The following is a 15259-nucleotide window of genomic DNA, read 5'->3' as shown; positions in this document are numbered from 1 at the left end:
ATCAAGATGGGATAGTAATAAGGAACAAAGCAAGATTAGTGGCTCAAGGTTACACTCAAGTTGAATGTCTTAACTTTGGAGAAACATATGCCCCGGTTGCAAGATTGGAAGCAATTAGGATCTTATTAGCCTATGCTTGTGCCCACAACATCAAGTTGTACCAAATAGATGTGAAGAGTGCATTTCTTAATGGGTACATCAATGAGTTTGTGTATGTTGAGCAACCTCCCGGTTTTGAAGATGAAAAGAAACCCGACCATGTTTACAGGTTGAGAAAGGCTTTGTATGGATTGAAACAAGCACCTAGAGCATGGTATGAGAGATTGAGGGATTTCCTACTCTCTAAGGGATTTAAGATGGGAAAGGTTGACACCCTCTCTTCACCAAGAAGCTTGGAAATGACTTGTTTGTAATGCAAATCCATGTTGATGATATCATATTTGGGTCAACAAATAAAGATTTTTGTGAAGAGTTTGGCAAGACGATGGCAAGTGAGTTTGAGATGTCCATGATTGGAGAGCTTAGTTACTTTCTTGGTCTTCAAATCAAGAAAATGAAGAATGGCACATTTGTGAGTCAAGGCAAGTATATCAAGGACATGCTCAAGAAGTTTGGAATGGATGATGCTAAAGCTATTAGTACACCAATGGGGACAAGTGGAAGCTTGGATAGTGATGCTAGTGGCAACATGGTGGATCAAAAGATGTATCAGTCTATGATTAGAAGCCTACTCTATGTGACCGTATCAAGGCCAGATGTGATGTTTAGTGTATGTATGTGCGCTAGATTTCAAGCCTCACCAAGAGAAAGTCATTTAAAGGCAACAAAGAGAATATTGAGGTACTTGAAGCATACACAAAATGTTGGATTGTGGTATCCCAAAGGAGCAAGATTTGAGTTGATTGGATATTCGGACTCCGATTATGCGGGATGCAAAGTTGAGAGAAAGAGCACATCAGGCACATGTCAACTATTGGGAAGATCACTTGTCTCTTGGTCATCAAAGAAGCAAAATAGTGTAGCACTTTCAACCGCTGAAGCAGAGTACATTTCGGCTGGTAGTTGTTGTGCTCAATTACTTTGGATGAAGGCTACTTTGAGTGACTTTGGAATCAAGTTCAAGAAAGTACCATTGCTATGTGATAATGAGAGTGCAATCAAGTTAACAAACAATCCGGTTCAACATGCAAGAACAAAGCACATTGATGTCTGTCATCATTTCATAAGAGATCACCAACAAAAAGGGGACATTTGCATTGAGAGTGTGGGCACTGAAGATCAACTTGCCGATATCTTCACTAAGCCACTTGATGAGAAGAGGTTTTGCAAGCTAAGGAATGAATTGAACATACTTGACTTCTCCAATATGTGTTGATGCACCCCCCCCCCCATTATATGACATGCCTCTCCTTCGAGCAAAGCAAGGTAAAGTTGATTGACATGTCACCCATCCATTGCTAAGGACTTGCTTAGTGCATCTAGTCATTCCTATCATGTCCTAGGCTCATTCATGAAAATCAAATGAATTTGATGCCTGTATGGTACCACTATTGCCTGTATGTTTGAAATGATCTAGTGGTAGCATATGACATGTTTGTGGGCTTGTAAACCTATTGTTTGATCTAGAAAATAAGCTATAAGTGTTTAACTCAACATGGTACTAGATAACCCTTATTTGGAGGTGTGAAGAAGCTTGTCCTTGGATCAAACCGAGTTAAATATCTTTTGCAAGTGATCTAGATTGAACCAAATTGGGAAAATGATCCTTATTTCACATGGTTTCACCCCAACCTATCTATCATTTGAGCTCGCCTTTTGTGCTAATTGTTGACAAAGGGGGAGAGAAATTCACAAAGATAGTAAGATAGGAGGAGCAAACATATGAAAACAAATAAAATGACATTGTAAGGGGATCAATTAAAATGACATTGTAAGGGGATCAATAAAAAATGCACACAAGTAGGGGGAGCAAGCTCATAAACTTGTATGTTGCATTTAAATGTGCATTTCATATATTTGCTTGCATGGCACAAGTTTTAAATTTTAATATCCATGCTTGTGTGGTGTATGCTAGTTATATGCTTGAATGGTGAAATGAAAACTAGCATGCATAGGCTAAAGTAACTAGACTTATGTTCATCTTATGGAAACTAGACCCTTGCTTGTAATGTTGATCTCATGGGGTATTCTAGTTTTTGTGTATGTTTAGTTACTAATGGTGCTAAGGATGGTATATTGATGCACTCTGATTGGTATCATGCTTCAAAGGTCCATCTCTTATACCTTAGCATCATTTGGTAGACATTGCCTCCTATATTTCCTATCTAAGCATATGTGCAAGCTACAATCCAAACTCTTAGCACATATGTAGGGGGAGCAATTGCTACCATTTGGGGTTCATGAAACTTGTCCATATCCTTTTACACTTGGTAAATATGCTTGGGCAAGCAACGTGGATTCAATTAAATCTCAATTCATATATTTGTGTAAGGGTTGTCGTCAATTACCAAAAAGGGGGAGATTGAAAGCTCTAGTTTGGTTTATGTTAATTGATGAAACCCTAAGTGCTAACCTAGTTTATCAAAGTGACTATGAGATAGGTAGCACTATTCCAAGTGGTGAAGCAAATGAAGATCATGACATGATGATGGTGATTCCATGGTGATGATCAAGTGCTTGGACTTGGAAAAGGAGAAAGGAAAACAAAAGGCTCAAGGCAAAGGTATAAGTTGTAGGAGCCTTTTCATTTCGGTGATCAAGACACTTAGCGAGTGTGATCACATTTAGGTTCGATAGCTGTACCATTAAGAGGGGTGAAACTCATATCGAAATGCGGTTATCAAAGTGCCACTAGATGCTCTAACTCATTGCATATGCATTTAGGATCTAGTGGAGTGCTAACACCCTTGAAAATGTTTGTGAAAATATGCTAACACACATGCACGAAGGTGATACACATTGTGTTTAGCACTTGGGAGCAAGGGTTTGAAACTCCACCGATGGAGTGTTCGCCCGTAGAGTGCGAACAATCCGACGGTGCCACCGGTGCTCTGTACAGAAAATATAGGATTTCATAGAGTGCACTGGACGCTGGTCATGTAGTGACCAGACGCTGGGGTCCTACGTCCAGTCAGTGGAAGCAGTGAAGACGCTGGCGTCGGTCTTCGACCGGATGCTGGGTCACTTAGTGACTAGATGCTGATGGGGTGCGTCCGGTCCTGCTGATGTGGTAGCACACAGTGAAGAGGGTGACTCACCGGACGCTGGGTGAGTCTGGTCAAGGGTGACCGGATGTGTCCGATCGTGAAAAATTGCCTCTGGATGCTTACTGGAAACGACCGAACGCTGAGGTCCTACGTCTGATCACTTCGAAGCAGTGCATCCGGTCACAACTTAAATGCACTGATGACCATTGAGATCAGGCGATTAGCGTTTGATGCAGGGGCCATGTGGCATGCATCACATGACCGGATGCTGGAGTCCAGTGTCCGGTCGATCTGACCGGCGTGTCTGGTCACCCTATTTTTTAGTGGACTGAGGAGCCAACGGCTCTATTTTGTGGGGGCTTCTATTTAAGCCCCACGGCCGGCTCAAGCTCACACTCTTGGCAATTTGCATTGACATAGCAACCTTGTAAGCTTAGCCAAAGCCCTCCCACTCATCTCCATCATTGATTCATCATCTTTGTGAGATTGGGAGAGAATCCAAGTGCATTGCTTGAGTGATTGCATCTAGAGGCACTTGGTATTTGTGTTTTGCTGCGGGATTCACTTGTTTCTCTTGGTGGTTGCCGCCACCTAGACGGCTTGAAGTAGCGAGGATCATCGAGCGAAGGTTGGTGATTGTCTCCGGCTCTGATCGTGGTGATTGTAAGGGGTCTTGTGCCTTCCCCGGTGGAGCACCGAAAGGTAACTCTAGTGGATTGCTCGTGCCATTGAGTTACCTCACTTGTGGGTAGGTTCTTACGGTGTCCAATTATGTGGACAAGGTTCGTGCAACACCTCTTAGCCGCCGAACCACCAAGTGTTGGTCGACACAACGGGGACTAGCGTGCTGGCAAGCACGTGAACCTTGGGAGAAAAATTGGTTGTCTCTTGCCCTTTGGTACTCTTCTGGTGATTGATTTAGTATTCATCTTGTGATTGGTTCACTCCTCTATACGACGGTATAATCACCCTACTCACTCATTTATATTCTTGCAAACTAGTTGTAACAAGCTCTTTAGTGTAGCTAGAATTGAGAGCTTACTTTGTAGTTTAAGTTCATCTAGTGGAGCTCTTTAGTGTAGCAAGTGTGAGAGCTCTTAGTGAGTAGTGACATAGTAAATTGTGTGTTTAGTGATCATAGCTACTAGAATTGTTGGATAGGTGGCTTGCAACCCTTGTAGAGCTAGGGCAAGTTTGTATTTCGCTATTTGTTATACTAATTAAATTGCTCTAGTTGGTCTATAGATTTTTAAATAGGCTATTCACCCCCCCCCCTCTAGCCATATTAGAACCTTTCAGCTATGCCGACTCCATCTTGAATGACGGACATGGATCCCATTCGGACATATCCGATAAAGAGCTCCCCAAACCCGCCACTCGAGTCATCAAGGTATCGTTACCAAACCTTCATACTTTATTTTATTTTCTAATGCATGAGCATTCTTTCATCCTTTCTCATACACGCATTCACACATTCATCCATGCAATCATTCATTCATCCCATACATCCAAAGCATTGCATATGCAATTGATGCATCACAACACTTCATGTTACGTCACAAAGCGATAGTCGCCTCATTCGACATGAGCGACGACCGACCAGGGTTCAAAGGCCGACCCACGAAGGGCTCAAGGCTGCCTTGTGTCAAACAGAGCCAGGGGAAGAAAACGCAGATGAGCCCCAGCGGCCCTCGCCCGATCTGCTTAGAACCAGATAGGGTCATCTCGACCTTCTTGTTCGACCTAGCCTCGAGCCATGCCCACAGAATCTCCATCGAGGGGGGGGGCAGCGGGCCACCTGAGTCAGTCTTCGGAATGACTCAGGCATCTGCCAGGAGGCGGGTTAAGGAGCAGTGGAATGCCACATGAGGGCTATGCCGACCCCGTTACGAACGACGGACCCGGATTCCACTCGGACAGTTAGAGAGCTCACCGAGCGCGTCACTCGAGCCGTCGAGGCAAGTGACGTTAGCTCAGCCCCTCTGGTTGTGGAAACCATGGATGGGGTAATGCACGAAACTAGATCAACCCCCCGGCCATCGCTCAGGGGCTACACCCACCGGGTGCGCTCGCGCGCACCCGCTGGCAAGTCAAAAAATCCTTCAGACGATTTCTAGGACCACGAAGGCCACACCCCTTGCTAGGCTCCGCCTCGTCCAACTCCTGAAGGTTGGCTTCGCCTCGCCTGGCGTCTGAGGGCTGGCCCCGCTTCGCCCGGTCCCTCGAACACGGTTCCTAACAGAAGCACACGCCGCCGCCAACCACTATGACCCTAGGTCAAACTTCTAGCATCGTGCAAGGAGCAGTCGCGTCTCAGCATGACCTGTCTCCGTGACATAACGTTTCAGGGGACTCACATTGACCCACAGTGATAAGCCTATGGTCACTATGCTGCCTACATCCTATACGCCCATTGATTAGCATGCTGGTTCGTTGGTCCGACGTCTGGGTCCACGCTCCGTCGTGCCCGACAGCGACTCACGATCTTACACCCATCCATTGCTCTCGTACAACGAGTATAAACAGCCCCTTCACGACTTCATAGAAGTCCCAAAAGGGCTCGAGGGCTTTTGTCGGGTTCATAAACCCAGGGTCCTCGATGGGCCCGCTTCCCAGCAAAAGCTCGGCACAGCAGACAGCATTACTACAACATGTGACACCTGGGCCGGCCCAGTTACCTAACGACAGGTCGAAAAAGCGATCCAGTCTCTGACCGGAAGGCCTGGCCAAGGAGGGGACGACGCTCGCTTCTGACTCCGACCCGCTTTTCCGACCGGGAATGTGACGAACCTCTACTTACAGCTCTTCTCCGACCGACACAGTCGGAGCTGACTGGGAACAATCGATCGGGGACGCCCGTTCGGTGAGGACTCGGGAATCAAGCGGAGCAGATAAGGCAAGGCGCTCAAGTCAACCGCAATACCAATGACCGTACCCTGCACACCTGCAAGACAGTACTGTCAGGACATACTGAAGGGTGCTTTACAACCTTCTAGGTATGTCGGAACCCAAACAGTGTTGTAGGCGTCGACATTTGCCTTACAGTGTTGTGGGCGCCATCATTTGCCATACCAGGTGAACACGGTAAAGCCTGCCACAGGCGTCTGACATAAATAGTATTATGGGCGCCAACAACCGTCTTGTACCCGACAGCGTGGGCAACAAAACTTAATAGCATACGTACACACTCTCTCTCTTGTAAGGCCATCCCCTTCATCTATAAAAGGGGATGCACTCTCTCTCAACTAGGGACGGTGATATTTTTCCGACTCTCTCTGCTTAGCTTAGACATTCTGAGCATTCGAACAGCTCCACAGCTCCAGAACACTAAAGCTACATAGAGCATACGTTTCAATACTTAGCACACGTTGGAGCTCCCGTCACTCTTGGCCCTTCAGTTAGGAGCCCGACCGGACCTTTAACACTCCCATTTTTTATTCCCACTCGTTTGTAAGCCCATAGCAAACTTCGAGCACCTGGGCTCAGGAATAAAGTCACCGACCGACTGAAACTGGACGTAGGGCACGTTGTCTGAACTAGTATAAACCCTGTGTCATTGAGTGCTAGGCCACATCCGACCACAACGCACGGTAAAACTACAAATATTTACTTGTTGGTCACTTTTCACACGGACACTTCCTTTGTTCTAAATTATAAGTTGCTTTGATTTTTTTATACATGTATTTTATTATGCATATAGATATAATAATATATGTCGTTTCATAAAAAAGATATAATAATATATCTAGATATATAGCAAAATCGATGAACCAAAAAAGTCAAAGCGACTTATAATTTAGAACGTAGGGAGTAGATTTCACAAAAAAATATAACCAATTAGTTATTATCAGTGTTTCTGTTTACTATATCAGAAATCCGATTTTGAGTATTCAAATTCGGAATATGGTACCGATATTAAATGTTCAGATTCATATGCGGATATAGTTTTGATCCTTTTGGAAGAAAAGATATCAGAAAATATCCATTCCATTTTTATCCTTGCTCTTGGTTTCTCATTGGTCATACTCTTTTTCGACAGTAGCCAATTATAGGTACCGACTACTGAGGAATGGTGGTGGTTTTGGGGGGTTGGTGAGACAGGCGAGAGGCATTTATCTTTGCCTGGTGGCAAATGGGTCTTGCCTAAACGCTGATTTAGTTGCACATGACACATACGTCGAGTCTAAATCTAAAATATAAAATTTCCGAAATATTTCAACCTTGTTGATGCGCTCAAGCATAAAAGTACAGAAACCTCCTCACGAAAAACCAAAGGTACAAAAACCTGTGGGCCGTAGGTCCATGCTTGCCCGCGGTTTTGGTATCATAATCTTCCAAAAACAATTTCATATATGTATTGGTGTTGCGACTAAAGAGACAGATCAAAGTCTATAATGTCACCATTACATCCACCAGGTCCGTAAAGAACTGCATGTGTCCATTTACCAGTCGAAGTGGCCATCCTTCGTGCGTATCTTAAGTAAAGGCATGCTTGGTTGCTAGTCACGTATTACCACAAGTCCACAACTCACCATAGGTAAAGCGACGGCCACAAAAAAAAAAGTTTGGCGAATAAATTGAACACCACACCTGTGACGAAGTTTAGCCAAAAAAAAAAAAGGATCTGCGACATGGGGCGCAGGGCTAACAAAGCTTGACGTACAATTTATGTGCCCAACTGTGACGCACTTAGTTTGTGGGCATGATCCAAAGAACTCTTTCACTAGTAGTAGCTGAATAGATAATGGATCATAATGTAAATTGAAAAGGAAATCTCAGAAAATTCTCTGATACTACAGGTACAAATGGGCAATTGGCTAGAACTCCTAACAAATACATGTCGATGTTACACTCTTTTGCACTCTAAATAAACCTAAGGGGCAATACAACCTAACCGAGTTAGATGCATCAACACTTTGCAACAGTCAGGTATGAACTGTGGCTGGAGTAAGGTGTAGACACAAGCATCAGCACCTGCGACATTCAGGTATGAGCACACCTGTTACATGAACAGCAGCAAATGGTGCGCCAACCGTGCTAGTTCAAAGCAGTTGTCTCTAAAAGCACTTCTTGTGCACAATGGACGGCCCCGTCTCATCATACTCGCCCTTGGTGACATGCTGGTTTTGAGGGAAAACGATCTTGGCCAATATCGCACCACCCAACCAGGCCGAGTACCTTGCTAGGTTCTCGGGCATGTATTCAGGGGGCTGGAGGAAACATTGCTTAAGTTAGTAATAGCCAGGCAAGTGTGAAGGGGATTGACTAGGAGCAGAATTGAGGGTACCTTCACAAGTGATGGACAGATTGCTGAAGCAGACAGATTTGCTTCTCTCTGGAACCTGTCCTCAAAGCCTTGAGGAATGAAAGTGAGATAAACCTTAGTGATTAAATGAGTCTAAGCAAAACTACAGGAGTTCAGATTAATTATGCATAAAGATGTACAAGTTGTATACACAACTGTCCAAGAGAGCCAATTGAACATGCAAAGCTGTAACCATGACATGAAATGTAGCTGTGCGATAAATGCTTATTTCAATATCAAGACTCAGTTTCAGCAAACCCAATTCTTACTTAACCAACATACTTTCCACTTCCAGTTGTGCTGTTGCTACCCATATTTGCCATAATATTTGACTACTTAAGCCTACCCATATTCGCCATAATATTTGGCTACTTATCCAAAGGACAACCATCAAATGAAATTTCAAAGTTCTAACAGAACATCAAAGCTGACACTTTTTTTTTATTAGGGAACATAACAACAGAGAATGTACCAGACTAGTGGTGCATAGGTTGGCATCCACACAATCAGTTCATACCTAAGGCAGATTTTCATCTTGAATGAAGCTGTGTTCAACTAGAAAACATATGTTAAATCCACGAAAGTTTAAAACAAAATGATATTAATTACCCTATCTAGTTAATAAATATGCATTTGACATATAGCTCACAAGGTTGAATAAAATAAAGGTGCACATCAAGAACAAAAGGCATCTGGCATATGAAATCAATAACTAACCAGTCGTTGATGCGGTGCCACCACATAACATGGTATTTTCAAGCAGCTGACGATGGTACTCTGATGAAACATTTGAGACACTAGTAACTAGCTGGTGAACGATACCATAATCTTCCAAGCCCAATATATGTGGTTGAAATAAAGCTTCACCAACAATGTACCCCTCTTTTTCAATTGTTATAACCTGGAGAAAGAAGCGGTTATAAAAGACTAGTTTGTATAGATTCATTACTGTATTTGGACCCAAAAGCAAGAAAAGAGACGAGGACACAATAATCATGAATTTATGTAGAAAATCAATCACACAATAAGAGAGGACTGTATGTTTGACAGAAGATTTATGGCAAAACAATGTATAATAACCTACCTGCCCATCAGGAAGAGTGTGCTTTTCTGGTTGGCAAGAGCTTCCTATAGCTTCAAAAGCCAACTGATCTTCTGCGCAACATGCATACTGCTCTTTCAGCCTCTCAACATCAGAAACATCAAGGTTTACTGATGGATTGGATTTTTTCAGTTCTTGTGCAAACAGATTTGTCAAGTCAACTCCCCCAATCTCTAATCTCTTGGAAGCTATGTGTTGAACAGCTCCTTCACAAACTGGAGCAATATCTGGTAAAATAGAAGCAAATGTCACTCTCCAACATCAGCCTTGCTTGCCCACCACTATAGAAAAGGGTCTAGTGAGAGTACATACTAATTAGTGAAGTAAAACAAACACTGGATGGCCATAACTGACCCAAAATGTAGGCAAAGTCTACTTTAGTTAAAGCTAGCCAATCAAAAGATTCGATATGCCATGTGTCTTTTGCAAAGTAGTCAACTATGCCACACTAAACAAATCGCCCAAAAATGAGTAAGAGCTTTGAAAGACTAAAGAAATAAGAATCACAAGATAAATGTAGGTACAAACAATTTTAAAGCACAAGCATGCAGTGACATTCCCGTAAATGAACTAATAGCTTAAGAAATCTTCTAGTCCCTTGTCATACGTCTAATGGAGGATCCAGGAGGGGCCCAAGCTAGCTGCGCCACCTAGGGGGTGGCGCGCACGCTCGGCGAGGGCGGCCTCCCGCTGCACCGCCGACATCCATACCCGGAGGATCTTGAATAAAGGAAAGAGAATAGGAATAGAGTCGGTTTAGATTAGATAGATCGGGAGGAGTCCAAATCTATAAGGACTTCCCTCATTAGATTACTTAAAGATGCAAGTCTACTCAGGACTATAAATAGAGAGGCAATGTAATCATTGAGGATCAAGAAAGAATAGCCTCAGGCTTATCCTTCCTCTCCCCTTCTCCCTGCGCCTCTCTCCCCTCTCCCTGCCGCCGCCACCTCCTCCCTGCCCGACACCCTAATCCCCTAAACCCTAGCCACCGAACCCCAGGAGGCCCCCTCCCAACCGGCCTCTTGCATCCCCGTTCCTTTGCTGTGCTAACAGAGTTAATGGTGATGAGTATAACTATGATGCATACCCTGGGAGTCAATGGCACCTAAGAAATCAAGATTTTAAAAAGAAGATGTGAAGCAGGTCTAATCATTATGCACTGTTTCTTCAGGTATACTACTATTATCTTTTGGTTATTTTGTTAGATGTGAGGCTTCATAATATAATGTGCTCCTTTGGTAAGGGAAGTGTGTTGTTCCAGGCATCCACTTGTTATTCAGATGCAACTTTGGCATTTTATCTATGTTATATTTATGGAATTATTTATAATATGTAAGTACTTTTTCAAAATGATTCCACTATCATTTTATATCTTCAATCTCTATATGCAGTAAGTATTGTTCTCTCATAGCTTCTTATCAGAAACTCCATTTACTACATTTAGTTTCATCTTTACACTTAATTGGCAACCAAGTTGAAAAAGAAACATTGGTAATTGTTTATTTTAAGAACCTGCAGAAAGACTCATCTGTGAGCAAGGAATGCAATAATACATCTTTGTAGAAAGGTAAACGATAATTAGGTGAAAGAATTGTGGCACAGCTATATGCAAAAAATAGTGTTTCAAAAAGTGCTACACGCTAGACAGGCGGTCAGGCTACGCCTAGTGCCTATGCAATGCTAGGCGTTTGTACTTTATGTGGTGATTAGAATAATCCTGCTAAAAAAACTGATATTATCGTACATCCATGAGTGATATGACTGCAGCTCATCTTCCTCCATCTCTAATATGTTCCATTTCCAAGCATACATCAAGCCCAAAACACCTCTACGCACAAAAAATCCTAGACAAAACACCTAGGTGCTAAGTGAGGTGATGCAGTTCCACCTAGCGCCGCCTTTTAAAATATTGGAAAAGATACACGAATGAAACCGGCACAGCATTACAACAGTATGACACAAACCATGGTTCATTCACGAGACTAGATTAATTAATTAATTGCATAAAGCCCATAACCTTTTGAAGTTTTGATAGTTGTATTGTAATATAAACATTCCTGAAAATTGTTTGCATAAAGAATTTATGTCACCCAAATGTGATGTTCTTGTGTATCCTTAAAGATCATCAATCACTAGTTGACATTTTTTTTCTATTCCACAACTTTTGAGCTCAAAAGGGAACATATATGTTTTCCCTGCAAGGCTTCGACATGTGCTAGTTTGCATCAAGGAAATCTACAGCAGTGAAAGCTGACAAGATGACTGAATTAAACATTCACGGAGTCAAAATCTACAGGTAAAGGACAGCCCTTTTACCGAAATAAATGAAGGAAAAGGTAAATAGCTTCAGACCATTGCTACACAAACAAAAGCCAGATGTGGAATAAACATAATTGAAATCTAAATCTGAATCATCCAAAGTTAAAGATGCTTTGATTTTGTGATATTACCTATTTTCCCATGCCCAATGTCAACTGTACATCCTGAAATGCGTCCAACAGCATAGAGTGACAATACAGCCTGTTCAGAGGCATAAAAGCCTGAAACATTGAACTTTTCAAACATAAGCTGCACCAATTGCTCCCGAAGAGTCTGCAGAGAGCATTGAGAGATGTGAGGACAATTATAATCAAATTCAAATGTACAAAAGAACTACTAGAGAAATGCATTAGACACACTCAGAACATGAACAATGGAAGACAAAAAATTTAAGAAAGTACAAGATATATTGTTTTGCAGCTCCCGTATGTCCAAAGCCTACTTAGGAGATGCATCAGACAATATCCAAACATGTGCTGCTATGATGCCAGCATCAGCAAAACATCACACCAGAAAAGCCCGCCAGGTACCGTTATTGAATACTTTGTAGCTGGCACACAGATACACTAAACTATTGATTTAGTCTTAGCTTGTTTGAATTTTTAAATTAAAATGCACACCAAATTTGACCTGGAGACCAGACTACAACTTTCTAGTAAGCTCTAGTGCGGATCCTATACAACACCAAGATTTGCAGTGACCTTAAACATAGGCTGCAGAAGCCACAAAATATCGGGGTCCATCATTTCAGCACTGGTATGAATAGGACTACCAAATTCCGTTATATCGTTCAGCTATTGTTATTAACTTCCACATAGATAATTAAATCCACTATGCACACACATCCCCAATATAACAAAATGTTGACATAAAAGTTTAGAGTACATATGGCATGACCATCTAATTAAGAGTTATGATATGAGATCATGAAACTCCAAAAACAATCATGTAAAAACAAAAAATAAATGTTGGGTTACGAGTTCAAGACACAAGTCCAGAATATCCCAACCTAATTAATAACTAGTACTTATAAGCCAAAACCCAAAAATAAGCCCCACTAGTTCATTAGTAATCCGCACATTTAGTTGTCCTAAAACAATTTGGGTTAGGATTGGACACCCTAGCAAGGCTGCAACATGAAGGATTTCAAGTTCTCGACAAGCTCTATTCGAGCAGGGAGATACATCACCTTTGGCGTGAAGAGCGGTTCGGTGAAGAGAATATGGCCCTCGTCCCCAATCTCCCACCCAATGTTCCTGTACAGGACGTAGTTGACTAGGTCCTCCATGGCGTCCCAGTCCTTGACGAAGCCGCGCACCACCGGCTGCACCACCTCCTCCACCACGGCGCCGTCGGCCAGCTCCTGGTCCTCCACATCCACCTTCATCTTCGACGGCATCACCTGCCCAGCAAAAGGCCCCCCAAGAAAATAGAAGGTCAAATTAACTCACAAAACACACACACACACAGCGCACTGAGAGGCGCCCCCAGGGATCCGCGTGCTCACCAGCGGGGGCGCCTGGTCGGGCGCCGCGATGCCGGCCTTGAGCAGCTTGGAGCCAGCGTCGACGACCACCGCCTCCATGGCCGGCGGCGGGGGCGGGGAAACCCTAGGATGCGGAGGCTAGGCGCTAGGATTCGAAGCTAGAGGTGGGTAGAACGGGGCACGAGGCCAGCGAGGATTTTGAAAAGAGGAAGTCGCGGGAAAGAGGAGGGTTGCGGAGAACTGCGGAGAAGCAAGCGAAGGAGAAGGCGAGGGAAGGCGAGGAGTCGACGAAGCTTGGTCCTGGCCAGATCTTGGGCACTGGGGGAAAAGAGGGTGACCGCGTCGAAAGGAATCAGAGATAACCCGTACGGTCTCCGCTTTCACAGTGCGATTGCGTAATTTCATAGTATACTGCCTTCCGTGTTCGGCCCGTAAGGGCAAGACACGGGCCAAAAGCGTCTGCAACAATGCCCCGTAAATAGAGCCTCGAAAAACTGGTTTGTCGCGGACGCCCGAATGTTCGATCTAGAAGGCTGGCGTCAAACGGTGCCACATACGCAAGAGAAATCGAGCCCGCGTCGCTTGTTTCGCGTGCCCCACCACATGGGCCCCATGTCTGTGTTCGGTTTCTCACACGCATGTGTACGCCCGCTCGATGGCCCCCCAACGGCGGGCCCATGTCGCCCAGACACCACCCAGCAGTGACGCGACAGGTGGGTCTTATTGAAATATGTACAACACCAGATCTATTTTTACAACACCTAAATAAAACCCTGCAACATATGTTCGAAATAGTTAAAAACTTGCAACATGCGTCTAAAACACTGGCAAAAACACCTGAAAATCACTTAAAAGTCATTGCAAACATATGCAGCATACAGATGAAACATCTGCAACATACGTGTACAGCTATTGTAACATGTGCAACATCCGAATCTCTGCTTTTGCAACATCGATATAAAATAATTGCAACATACCTCTGAAATACCCGAAATACTTGAAACATATGTTTGTAACATGCTATTTCATCGTAAACATCTCATTGCTGCTTTGAATGGAGGATCGTCGGTGCGTGGAGGTCATTAGTGTGCTCATCGGTGTCATGGAGCTCACCGACAACACGAAGCTGGGCACGTGACGCACAGAGGGTGGGGTAGGGGCGGCACGGACAACGGTGCGTAGAGGGTGGGTGGGTGACGCGTGTCACCGGTGTGCTCGTCGACGACACGGAGCTCGCCAGCAACGCGAGGCTAGGCGGTGACGCACAAAAGGCGGGGGTAGGGGCAGCACGGGCAGCGGTGGGCCAGAGGGCGGGGTGGGTGGCACGTGGAGGTCGCCGCTGTGCTCATCGACAGCACAGAGCTAGGCGGTGGCTGTAACAACCCAGGTTTCCAATAACCCCAAAATCTAAACTTAAAAATTATGTGTTGCTTCTTCATGATTTTATGTGATATAATAAAATCAATCCAACCTTTTTAAATAAATTGTGTGTGTGTTGCCAAACCTTTGGCTAGGACCCTAAAGCCCTAGATGACCTCTAGCGGGCCCACTAGGGTGTATACATGTTGGCAACACATGTATACATGCATAGGAGCCCTAGGTGTAGTGTGGAAATAGAAATAGAAATAAAAAAGGAATTAGAAAAGGGGAAAGAAATAGAAAAAGGAAAGAAGCCCAACAGCAGCAGCAGCCCCGCGCGCCCAGCCCCACCGGCCCACGTCGCTCGCCGTGGCCCAGCGTCGCGCTGGCCTGCTTCACCCACGCCCGCGCGTGGCCGAGCCAGCCCAGCAACAACCCGCGTTGCGCCCATGCCCGTGTCACTCTGTCTCTCTGTCGCT

The 15259-nt window shown here is 44.2% G+C and overlaps 1 protein-coding gene across 1 annotated transcript; it reads right to left on the bottom strand.

Moving 5' to 3' along the window:
* Positions 1-7940: 7940 nt before the first annotated feature.
* On the bottom strand, positions 7941-13767 carry LOC136539015 (actin-related protein 7). Its single transcript, XM_066530938.1, has 7 exons — positions 13443-13767; positions 13125-13337; positions 12067-12208; positions 9596-9840; positions 9229-9412; positions 8494-8561; positions 7941-8416 (listed from the first exon to the last, which is right to left on the bottom strand). The coding sequence occupies exons 1-7, from the start codon at positions 13518-13520 to the stop codon at positions 8264-8266; spliced, it is 1083 nt and encodes a 360-aa protein (XP_066387035.1). The 5' UTR covers positions 13521-13767; the 3' UTR covers positions 7941-8263.
* Positions 13768-15259: the final 1492 nt, after the last annotated feature.

The sequence above is a fragment of the Miscanthus floridulus genome, chromosome 2 (genome assembly GCF_019320115.1).
Source record: "Miscanthus floridulus cultivar M001 chromosome 2, ASM1932011v1, whole genome shotgun sequence".
Classification (NCBI taxonomy): domain Eukaryota; kingdom Viridiplantae; phylum Streptophyta; class Magnoliopsida; order Poales; family Poaceae; genus Miscanthus; species Miscanthus floridulus.
This window is presented reverse-complemented; position numbering and strand designations above follow the sequence as displayed.

Coding starts and splice junctions, on each gene's coding strand:
- LOC136539015 (XM_066530938.1), bottom strand. CDS start 13,520: ATGGAGGCGGTGGTCGTCGACGCTGGCTCCAAGCTGCTCAAGGCCGGC. Junction 13,338..13,442: donor CCGACCAGGCGCCCCCGCTG/GTGAGCACGCGG, acceptor TTTGCTGGGCAG/GTGATGCCGTCGAAGATGAA. Junction 12,209..13,124: donor AACCGCTCTTCACGCCAAAG/GTGATGTATCTC, acceptor TGCTCTCTGCAG/ACTCTTCGGGAGCAATTGGT.